The 12,098-nt window shown below is 46.1% G+C and overlaps 1 protein-coding gene across 1 annotated transcript in view; it reads right to left on the bottom strand.

The window, feature by feature from the left end:
* Window positions 1-12,098, bottom strand: part of LOC140399909 (clustered mitochondria protein homolog) — a 150,770-nt gene that overhangs the window by 44,254 nt on the left and 94,418 nt on the right. The window contains exons 11-12 of the mRNA XM_072489425.1: window positions 11,506-11,603; window positions 3,168-3,272 (exon numbers count right to left, since the gene is read on the bottom strand). Of these exons, the coding sequence (XP_072345526.1) occupies window positions 3,168-3,272; window positions 11,506-11,603 (203 nt within the window). The remainder of the gene's footprint in view (window positions 1-3,167; window positions 3,273-11,505; window positions 11,604-12,098) is intronic.

The following is a 12,098-nucleotide window of genomic DNA, read 5'->3' as shown; positions in this document are numbered from 1 at the left end:
TGATTTGGTTTTGGAGAGGGGTATGTTAGATGGGTGCAGCTGTTGTATAGGGCCCCGATGGCGAGCGTGGTCACGAATGGACGGGGATCTGCATATTTTCTGCTCCATAGAGGGACAAGGCAGGGATGCCCTCTGTCCCCATTATTGTTTGCACTGGCGATTGAGCCCCTGGCGATAGCGTTGAGGGGTTCCAAGAAGTGGAGGGGAGTACTTAGAGGAGGAGAACAACACCGGGTATCTTTGTATGCGGACGATTTGCTGCTATACGTGGCAGACCCGGCGGAGGGGATGCCAGAAATAATGCGGATACTTGGGGAGTTTGGGGATTTTTCAGGGTAGAAATTGAACATGGGGAAAAGTGAGTTGTTTGTGGTGCATCCAGGGGAGCAGAGTAGAGAAATAGAGGACCTACCGTTGAGGAAGGTAACAAGGGACTTTCGTTACCTGGGGATCCAGATAGCCAAGAATTGGGGCACATTGCATAGGTTAAATTTAACGCGGTTGGTGGAACAAATGGAGGAGGATTTCAAGAGATGGGATATGGTATCCCTGTCACTGGCAGGGAGGGTGCAGGCGGTTAAGATGGTGGTCCTCCCGAGATTCCTCTTTGTGTTTCAGTGCCTCCCGGTGGTGATCACGAAGGCTTTTTTTTTTTTATAAAAGGATTGAAAAGAGCATCATGGGTTTTGTGTGGGCCGGGAAGACCCCGAGAGTGAAGAAGGGATTCTTACAGCGTAGCAGGGATAGGGGGGGGGCTGGCACTACCAAGCCTAAGTGAGTATTATTGGGCCGCTAATATTTCAATGGTGAGTAAGTGGATGGGAGAGGAGGAGGGAGCGGCGTGGAAGAGATTAGAGAGGGCGTCCTGTAGGGGGACTAGCCTACAGGCTATGGTGACAGCCCCATTGCCGTTCTCACCGAGGAACTACACCACAAGCCCGGTGGTGGTGGCTACACTGAAGATTTGGGGACAGTGGAGACGGCATAGGGGAAAGACTGGAGCCTTGGGGGGGTCCCCGATAAGAAACAACCATAGGTTTGCCCCGGGGGGAATGGATGGGGGATATGGAATGTGGCAAAGAGCAGGAATAACGCAACTGAAAGATCGGTTTGTGGATGGGAAGTTCGCGAGTCTGGGAGCGCTGACCGAGAAATATGGGTTGCCCCAAGGGAATGCATTCAGGTATATGCAACTGAGGGCTTTTGCGAGGCAACAGGTGAGGGAATTCCCGCAGCTCCCGACACAAGAGGTGCAGGACAGAGTGATCTCAAAGACATGGGTGGGGGATGGTAAGGTGTCAGATATATATAGGGAAATGAGGGACGAAGGGGAGACTATGGTAGATGAACTAAAAGGGAAATGGGAAGAAGAGCTGGGGGAGGAGATCGAGGAGGGTCTGTGGGCGGATGCCCTAAGCAGGGTAAACTCGTCGTCCTAGTGTGCCAGGCTAAGCCTGATTCAGTTTAAGGTATTACACAGGGCGTATATGACTGGAGCACGGCTCAGTAAATTTTTTGGGGTGGAGGATAGGTGTGCGAGGTGCTCGAGAAGCCCAGCGAATCATACCCATATGTTTTGGTCATGCCCGGCACTACAGGGGTTTTGGATGGGGGTGACAAAGGTGCTTTCAAAAGTAGTGGGGGTCCGGGTCGAACCAAGCTGGGGGTTGGCTATATTTGGGGTTGCACAAGAGCCGGGAGTGCAGGAGGCGAGAGAGGCTGATGTTTTGGCCTTTGCGTCCCTAGTAGCCCGGCGCAGGATATTGTTAATGTGGAAAGAAGCCAAGCCCCCGGGGGTGGAGACCTGGATAAATGACATGGCAGGGTTTACAAAGCTAGAGCGGATTAAGTTCGTTCTAAGGCGGTCGGCTCAAGGGTTCACCAGGCGGTGGCAACCGTTCGTCGAATTCCTCGCAGAAAGATAGATGGAATGGAAAAAAGAAGGCAGCAGCAGCAGCCCAGGATCGGGGGGGGTGGAAGGAGGAACCAGAAGGACTCTCAGGGTTGTTAATATATACTGTATAATATGTATAGGTTGTTGCGACAGATAATTATATATTGGACTGTTAAATTATATTTTTGGAGAGTGTTACTTGTGATAAGGCAGTTGCCAATTCGGGTTAGTTTTCATTTTTGTTATTTATTATTTATTCATTTTTTGTTTATAAAATAGGTCATTGTTATTTGTGTTGTTATAATATTGTGTAAAGGATGCACAATGTACTGTGTTGGTTGACCAAAAATTTTCAATAAAATATTTATTTTTAAAAAAACCCATAGCACTTAAATGCACAACACGCACAATGATTTGCAATGCATTCACAATAAGCCAATAAACACAATGCACTTGTGGTCAGCTAAATTAACTATTAAATGTGGTGGAATAGCAGACCATTTTGGTGGAAATCACTGAGTTTCCCCCATAATTATGCTAATGTTGAAGAATACCTTTAAATGTTAGTGACAAATTTTCTTTGGTGAAAATGTTTTTGTTAAGATAAGGAATGTCAGTGATATCAGCTGTTTTGAATGGAGATGGCACAGTTCTCCACTCTGGCACCTACCTATTGACCAATGCTATCTATGGCCTCACTTTATATCTCCAAACAACCATTTAGCAAAACAACAATATCTTTCACGATTGACATTTACTTCCCTCCTCCATTCTTGACAAATATATAGGGCTGGATTCTCACCCCGCCACATTTCTCTTTTTCCCCGCCGCGAGATGCTCCGTTACGCCGGCTAGTCAGTGGGGCAGCCCCACGCCGTCGGCAAACACCCGCCCGGGCTGCCGGCAAAACGGAGCATCCCGCCGGCGGAGAATCCAGCCCCAAGTCTCTCTTTATATGCAGTTTCCTGAGGCCCAGGGTCTCCCAGGAGATCGGAAGGCCCCAGGTACTTGCCCTCTAGGCTGGGTGGCATCCTGGCACTGCTGGTGCCACCCGAGCAGTGCCAGCCTGGCAGTGCCACTTGGATGCATGAAATTGAGGGACCTGGATATGGTGGAAAAAAAAAGAAAATGGTCAATAAACCGGAGGCTTTGGCAGAAGGATTAGAGGGGAGTCGAGAATAAATATTTTCACCAAAAGGGTGATGGAACTCACTGTTTGGCAGGGTGGAAAATACAAAACCCTCATTGCATTTTATAAAGTACTGTACATTACCTGATGAATAAACATTTGGATTGAAACGAATGTCGAAGATGGTGTCACAAACTGAGCCCTGCTCCCGACATAGTGCCTTAATTTCTTCAGCATCTCTCATATAATCTATGGAGGAAAGTAAGAAAAGACTACAGTGCCAGTTAGGATACACAGTCGCCAGGCATCAACACACCACCATTATATGAGAACACTTAACATACAACTGAGCGATACTTCAGAAAAGCTTGAACATTAGACAGTATCGCATCCTCCATTTTCCTGGGCGATGTAACAGTGCACACGTTACATTGAAAGCTGTAAAAAAGAAGATTGCACATGGACAGAGAAGTGTGCAATTGTGACAACTGGTAAAAGCAGACCCAAGACACGACTGACAAATCATTCTGAGCAGTATGCACGGAAGGTACCGTCTTTGCTGTTGCTCTGCAGGCCAAGTTGGCCAAATAACTGAAAACTGGGTCACAGGTACCAAAAGTTGCCAACTCTAGCAGGGTGTATTTCTGGAGGTTTTACCACATGATCTCCCATACCAGCAATCTTGCCCGGTCAGCAATCCAAGCTGCAATATTTTTACATCTATTCAAAAGATGTTCAATTAATATGAAAAACAAAGCATTTTATTTGGCTTGACCCACTGATTTTACTCCGTAGTTGCGGTGCCCAGAAAATTAATCTTTCATTCCTGGAGACCCCCACAAGACAATTGTGTGTGCCCAATTTCTACTGCACCAAATATTATGCAGCATAATGGCAGCCATTTCAAACAGAAGTATTGCCATTGACAACTGCGGACCTCCTTCACAGATTTAAATGCAGAAAATATGGCTGGGCATTGCACCTGATAAGCTGGAATCTACAGCTGCAAACCGTACGGGCCAGTCCTCCGCGCAGTAAGATAACGGGAGGTCAATAAGCCAACATCATTGCGCCATTATTACAAGCTGGTGCCAAAATTGGACGCCCACCATTTTGAAATAAGCAAATGACAAACCTTTGAGCTTGTTTTTATGCAATGTTTCATTTCCCACTCTACTTTTGTGCATCATACAGGAAAATGTTTAGGAGTGCTTTATGCCAGTTATGCAGAGATGGCACAAAGGTGGAAGAAAAGGCTTGCCAACAGGACCTTGGCTGCATGGAGCAGCAGAGTCTGATGGTGAAGGTGACATTGTGTGTATGTTTTCTGACTTCATTTTTTCACCGTTTTTAGCTGTAAAAAGAAATTAAGGAAGGGGAAGTGGCCCTTAGATTGGTGGCCATTGTGAAGTGCTGGGTTCCCAAAGACTGGCGACCAAGGACTTGCACCAAACAATACTTTATTTATCAGCTGAGCAGCTACTCCATACTTGTCCTATACCCGTGCTCCGGAGAAAACTCCCAAGCTCCTCTCATGTGACCCTTTGAGTAGCCGCATCATCATGTGACCACTTCGACTAGTTGGACCACCTGGTCGTATTGAGATGTAACAGTGTGCGTGAACAGTAATTGTGTACAAACCATTTTACAACATACAGATTGCACAGGCTAATAATAATACATCACTATTTACATAAGGTGAAACATGGGAGTAAAAGATGTAACTGGTGCATAGCCCATTGCTTCTCCTCCCCCCAACCTTTTGTTGGGTAAAGATGAAAGGCGAAGGCCAGTTGTAGACTAGTTCATTACATAGACCTGGAGCCTCGTGTTTGGTTTGATCGCACAACCTGAGCATGTGATTGTGCTGTAATTTTCTCAAGATAATCTCATCAGTGTGGACGACCTGGTGCTTTACGTCAGTGTACCAGTGGGTGCAGGGCTCGCTGCGTAGGCCTCTGGAGGAACCTCCATGTACACTGGTGTTATAGGCTAGATGACTGGGATGCCATGTCATCGGTTGGTATTGGTCCCAATACCTGTAGTAGGTGACGGTGGTTCTGTGACTGTTTGGCTGGTCATGGTCACGTGTGGTCTGGATCCTGACCATTTGACCAGGTATTAGAGGGCAGGGTCTGTGGACATTGTAATCATAGTGTGTTTTGCTTTTCAATTGCCATTCCTGGAGTACCACCACTCACACGGATTTCAAGTTTGGGCTGCAGCAGAGCCTTGGCATTCGGAAATGTGGTCCTAGTGCCTGGAAAAGAATAATTGTGCTGATGAGGGTAGGCCCTGTCATGGTAGATTTTGCAGGCTGAGAATACAGCAGCGTAGCCGGTGTGATCTCGGGCACAGTTCTCTGGAAGGTGTTTAGTTCAGCGTATCCAATGTTCCACCAGGACTTTGGGCTGTGTGCAGGGGAGGCTGCTTGTGATATGCTCCAAGTTCCATGTGCATGCAAAGTTTCTAAATTCAGTGACGATGAATTGGCGAGTATAGTCTGTCAGGAATCTCTGAGGAATACCATGAGTGGCGAAGTGCCTCGAGCTTAATGATGATTGTGTTACTTGTCATGTTTGGCAGGTGGTAGAGTTAAAACCACCCGGAATACGAATCAACAAAGACTAAATGCTGTTTATCATTCCATTTGACAATATTAGCTGCTGAGAAAGACCATGGGAGGTCCAGGACCTCATGTTGGTGCAGCGGTTCTTTTAATGTGGCTCGCGTATATTGCATGGTGCACATTTGGAGACTTCCCTCTCCATGCTGGTGTACATGGAGAGCCAGTCCAGTGATTTCTTGCCCTAGTATCTGGTTTCTTCCAACCCAGCGTATCCCTGGTGAAGTTGTTGGGTGTTGTACATCTGAAGAGAAGTAGGGATGATGAATCGCTGGCCAGACAGTAGTAGTCCATCCTGTATGGTTAGTTAACATCTGATGGTGAAGAACTTTCACAGCTCATGGGGACGGTCCCTTGAGGGTTCAGGCCAACTCCTCATGATGATGTTGCACAGTTGTCTGCAAGTGACATCTATTTGTAAAGCACCTTTGAGTTCCTGGATTCTGTGAAAGGACAGTAAGCTCTATTGTCATGATGTGTAGGTCTTCCTCATGATCTGCCTGGCGTGTAGTGGGTAGGAAGGCTCTGGATAGGGCATCAGCCAAGTACAGCTCCTTACTATGTTTGTAGGTGACACAGATTGTGCCGTTGTATTTTTAGCATCATGCTCTGCAGTCGTGCAGACACAGAGTAAAAAGGCTTTTTAGAAATAATTATGAGTTCCTGATGATCAGTCATGACCTAAAGCAATGAGTTCCTTTTCAATTTGTGCATAATGGGTCGCAGTGCTAGTGAGGGTCCTTGTTGCAAATGCTACTGGTCTGCCATTCTAGATACAGACTGCACCACGTCTGTGCTGGGAGACCTCTGCTGACAGAAGTACAGATGCTCAAACATCAAAGTATTGGAGCACCGGTGGGACTGAGTGCCTGGTTGAGTCTGTTGAAATTCACTGTGTGGTGCTATTGCCAGCACCATTCAACGTCATGGTGGAGGAGTTGGCGAAGAGGTCCAGTGACCTTACTGTAATAGGGAATGAACGTAATCATTGTTCCTCCAAGGTGAGGACCATCAGTAAGGTCAAAGATAATTTGTCATACCAGGGGGAAGCGCTGTAAAGCCCCCGAGGAAATGAAATGAAATGAAAATCGCTTATTGTCACAAGTAGGCTTCAATGAAGTTACTGTGAATGGCCATCTATCGTATAGCCATCATCTTGTCTGGATCTAGCTTCATGCCATCGGCTGTAAGTGATCCACGTAAGAAACTAGATTGACCCTGAATCAGCATTAAGCAGGGTTGAGCTTTAGCCCCAAGATTCTGATTCTGTCAAGGACTCGATAAAAGACATGCGTCATGTTCTTGCCTAGTACGACCCCAAACCAGGACATCATCAACGCTGATTTTACAGGCTTGGCCTGCAAAGATTTGACCCATGCACCGCTGGAAGACCTCACTGCCAGAGGTGATCCCATGGGCATATGAAGAAATTGGTATCTGCCCACCAGAGAAATGAATGTGAATCATTGAGGATTCTTCATCTAGCAAGATCTGCCAAAACCTGCATGTCGCACTCAGTATGCTGAAAACCTTGGCATGTCTGCTATCAACTGTTCCGTTGTCTGTACACAGCATGATGAGCTCTGAACAGTGCTTTGTTCAAGTGCACTGGATCAATGTATATCCTGATCGCCATCTTTTTTTACTGCCGCCACCATTGCTGAAACCCATTCGGTGGCCCAGTCTATGGGAGTTATGACACCCAGTGTCGCCATTCAATGCAGCTTGAATTACTTTCTGCTTCATGCCTATTCATAGAATCATAGAATTTACAGTGCAGGAGGCCATTCGGCCCATCAAGTCTGCACCAGCTTTTTGAAAGGGCACCCTACCCAAGCCCACACCTCCACCCTGTCCCCATAACCCAGTAACCCCACCCAACACTAAGGGCAATTTTGGACACTAGTGGCAATTTAGCATGGCCAATCCTCCTAACCTCAATCTCCACCTAAAATCAAGTTAAATGGCATTGCAGCGTAGGCACAATAAAACAGTTCCTACCAAGGGCAATGGTTATGCATATTGCTTAAACAGTACTTTCCAGATTGTGTGGCAGTTGCCAGCATAGGTTCACATATAAAAGCAAATTACTGCGGATGCTGGAATCTGAAGCAAAAACAGTAAATGCTGGAAAATCTCAGCAACTCTGACAGCATCTGTGGAGAGAGAACAAAGCTAACGTTTCGAGTCTGGGTGACTCCACATCCAGACTCGAAACATTAGCCCCATTTTTTTCTCCTCAATTGCTGTCAGACCTGCTGAGATTTTCCAGCATTTTCAGTTTAAGTTCATGATATACTTGTCTTGAAGGATCGCAAAGAAATGTGTGCAATTGTTTAATACGCACACTAACCTTTGCGAACTTCTCCCGAAGGATCTTTTCTGTGCTGGAGACCTCAATGAATCCATAAATGGTAAATGTACCATTAATTAAAGTTGCAGGCAAGTACAACTGACCTGGTTAACTGCACTGACTGAGGCAAAGACTTCCCTCAATGCAGATACCACCAGTGCTTTTCCTGGAGAATAGCGTTCAGCCACGTATACCTTCACTCCCTGCTCCAGAATCTCCAACGCTACAGCGTCAAAAGTGGATAGTTTTACTAGAACCTTCCTGCTGCTTTATTATGAACATTTATTCCACTTTTTGTTATCCCACATCAAGTGTACTACTTGTCACGCTCTCCAGGCAAGCCTTGGGTCTGTAGTCTATTCAAAAGGTACATGGCTTACAATACAAATTTGTCACAGCATCTCACATGGTGCAAGTGTGCCAGGACCACATGTTGAGATTCAGTTATTTTCCTTTATAAAGAACTTACATTCTTTTAAGGTGCAGTCACCTATTTTGTAGGCAGGTGTAGCAGCTAATTTGCGCACAACCAGGCACAACATGGAGGCAGAGACTCTCTGAACATTAAGAAGTATTTAGATGTGCACTTGCGATCCCAAGGCACACACAAGGCTATGGGCCCAAGTGCTGGAAAATGGGATTAGAGAACTTAAATGGTTGTTTTTGACCGGCACAGTCCCGATGGGCCGAAAGACCGTTTCTGTGTTGTAGATCTCTATGTCGCTATGAATGGCAAGTGAGATAAATGACCAGCTAATCTCTTTGGTCGTTTCTGTTGAGGGACTTATGCTGGCCACTATTTGGTGGCATCTTCAGCTCTTCTTCAAATGCCGCTGTGTGTCAACCGAGCCGTCGAGGCCTCAGCTTGAGGACAAACAAAGCAGTTACAACACTGCAGCAGTCCCTTGTTACCGCACTGATGTGTCGGCTTAAATTATGTGCGAAAGTAAGAGCGTGAAATCAGAAATCTCAGGTTCGAAGGTAAGAGCATATCAACGAGGAATTCTGATAATTAGCACAAAATCTGGGCTATGATTGCTTTGTTGTATTGACACTGGCATGCTTGCCAGAACTTTATTCTCAAGCCATATAGAGTGCAGCATTTGGAGAAAGAGTTCAATCAAAGAACAAACAAAGAACAAAGAAATGTACAGCACAGGAACAGGCCCTTTGGCCCTCCAAGCCCGTGCCGACCATGCTGCCCGACTAAACTACAATCTTCTACACTTCCTGGGTCCGTATCCCTCTATTCCCATCCTATTCATGTATTTGTCAAGATGCCCCTTAAATGTCACTATCGACCCTGCTTCCACCACCTCCTCCGGTAGCGAGTTCCAGGCACCCACTACCCTCTGCGTAAAAAACTTGCCTCGTACATCTACTCTAAACCTTGCCCCTCTCACCTTAAACCTATGTCCCCTAGTAATTGACCCCTCTACCCTGGGGAAAAGCCTCTGACTATCCACTCTGTCTATGCCCCTCATAATTTTGTAGACCTCTATCAGGTCGCCCGTCAACCTCCGTCGTTCCAGTGAGAACAAACCGAGTTTATTCAACCGCTCCTCATAGCTAATGCCCTCCATACTAGGCAACATTCTGGTAAATCTCTTCTGCACCGTCTCTAAAGCCTCCACATCCTTCTGGTAGTGTGGCGACCAGAATTGAACACTATACTCCAAGTGTGGTCTAACTAAGGTTCTATACAGCTGCAACATGACTTGCCAATTCTTATACTCACTGCCCCGGCCAATGAAGGCAAGCATGCCGTATGCCTTCTTGACTACCTTCTCCACCTGTGTTGCCCCTTTCAGTCACCTGTGGACCTGTACACCTAGATCTCTCTGACTTTCAATACTCATTTTTTTTAATTAAATTTTTTTTAAATTCCTTTTCTGACTTACCAAGCCAGGGCTCAGAGTGTGGGTCAGGGGCGAACCCCTAATCCAGCTCCTCGCCTGCTCCAAAAAACTAATTCAAATTGAATCGAATTCATGGTCCTCACAAGAGAGACATACCAGATCTGAACCAAAGGCTCAATCTACAGACACTTGATCTTAGCCAAAAGGCCGAGAAGCGATGACTTTCAATACTCTTGAGGGTTCTACTATTCACTGTATATTCCCTACCTGCATTAGACCTTCCAAAATGTATTACCTCACATTTGTCCGGATTAAACTCCATCTGCCATCTCTCCGCCCAAGTCTCCAAACAATCTAAATCCTGCTGTATCCTCCGACAGTCCTCATCGCTGTCCGCAATTCCACTAACCTTTGTGTCGTCTGCAAACTTACTAATCAGACCAGTTACATTTTCCTCCAATTCATTTATATATACACTACAAACAGCAAAGGTCCCAGCACTGATCTCTGTGGAACACCACTGGTCACAGCCCTCCAATTAGAAAAGCATCCTTCCATTGCTACTCTCTGCCTTCTATGACCTAGCCAGTTCTGTATCCACCTTGCCAGCTCACCCCTGATCCCGTGTGACTTCACCTTTTGTACTAGTCTACCATGAGGGACCTTGTCAAAGGCCTTACTGAAGTCCATATAGACAACATCCATTGCCCTACCTGCATCAATCATCTTAGTGACCTCCTCGAAAAACTCTATCAAGTTAGTGAGGCACGACCTCCCCTTCACAAAACCATGCTGCCTCTCACTAATACGTCCATTTGCTTCCAAATGGGAGTAGATCCTGTCTCGAAGAATTCTCTCCAGTAATTTCCCTACCACTGAAGTAAGGCTCACCGGCCTGTAGTTCCCTGGATTATCCTTGCTACCCTTCTTAAACAGAGGAACAACATTGGCTATTCTCCAGTCCTCTGGGACATCACCTGAAGACAGTGAGGATCGAAAGATTTCTGTCAAGGTCTCAGCAATTTCCTCTCCAGCCTCCTTCAGTATTCTGGGGTAGATCCCATCAGGCCCTGGGGACTTATCTACCTTAATCTTTTTTAAGACGCCCAACACCTCGTCTTTTTGGATCTCAATGTGACCCAGGCTATCTACACACCCAATCCGGAGTATATACCCATACCCCAGATCAACAATGACAGTAATGAGTTATTTCACAAAACCCACCCTATCGTGATCTGAAGTCAACTCAATTGAAGTACGAGAACAATTATTTCTGAACCTAGGGCTTCAACATTATTTGAAAATTCAGATTTCACTCGCATAGGCACATGAAGCACACCAGAATGACAGGGAGTGGGGTAGCTTGATCTTGTTTTCGGAGAATGCTCGGCACAACATCAAGGGCCGAAGGGCCTGTTCTGTGCTGTACTGTTCTATGTTCTATATCCCGTATAGCAGCATTATTTGTATTTTCTTCCTTCTTCCGTTTTAAAAAAAATACATGCACCACTCTGCCACTGTAGACATAGCCTCCGATATCGGACTCGCAGCTCTCCCACCAGCCGCAGCTATTGATAGGTGTTGCATTCCCCCTCCACCCAGCCCACCGTCAAGCTAGTTTCTCCAAGCACTGGACTCCCTTACCATAATTTTCTGTTGCGCTCTCTTCATCCTCCATTAAACTCTTCCTTCTGTCGTTTCTGCGCATTTTCTCCTTCAAGAGTTTTGCGAACTGCGTGTGCCTAAAGTATGAAAAACAGCCGAACATAACACGTGCAGAGATTGTGAGTTGGTGGTTAGCAGCAGCGCCACCATCAATATTACAGAACATGGATTTCTTACTGTACGTTCAAGAAATTGTCCTGATAGGAGGTGAAATTTCAAAATCAGGAATTTGGCGCACCGGAGTTGCAAAGCGATGAACTGCGCAGCAATGGGTCTCACAAATCCCCTGCACCAATAGAACATGCCAAGTGGAGGATGGGGCTTTGCACCAGGCGATGAGGTGGGAACCAGAGGGCAAGTCTCCTGGTCTACACACGCCATCAAGGCTTTGGCAAAAGCCTGGGAGCAAGTTACCTGGTTACTCCTGGAAACCGTTCAACCGGGAAGCCAAGCAATCTTCCTCACAAAGAGGGACAAGCTAAAAATCCATCATTATTTTGTACCATGTACAATATTTATAAATTTATATTTCATAGCATTTTAAATGCAAACACGTTTAAAATATAGCAGAA

Source organism: Scyliorhinus torazame, chromosome 1 (assembly GCF_047496885.1).
Source record: "Scyliorhinus torazame isolate Kashiwa2021f chromosome 1, sScyTor2.1, whole genome shotgun sequence".
Lineage (NCBI taxonomy): Eukaryota > Metazoa > Chordata > Chondrichthyes > Carcharhiniformes > Scyliorhinidae > Scyliorhinus > Scyliorhinus torazame.
The sequence above is the reverse complement of the archived record's forward strand: the minus strand, read 5'-3'. Positions and strand labels throughout refer to the sequence as shown.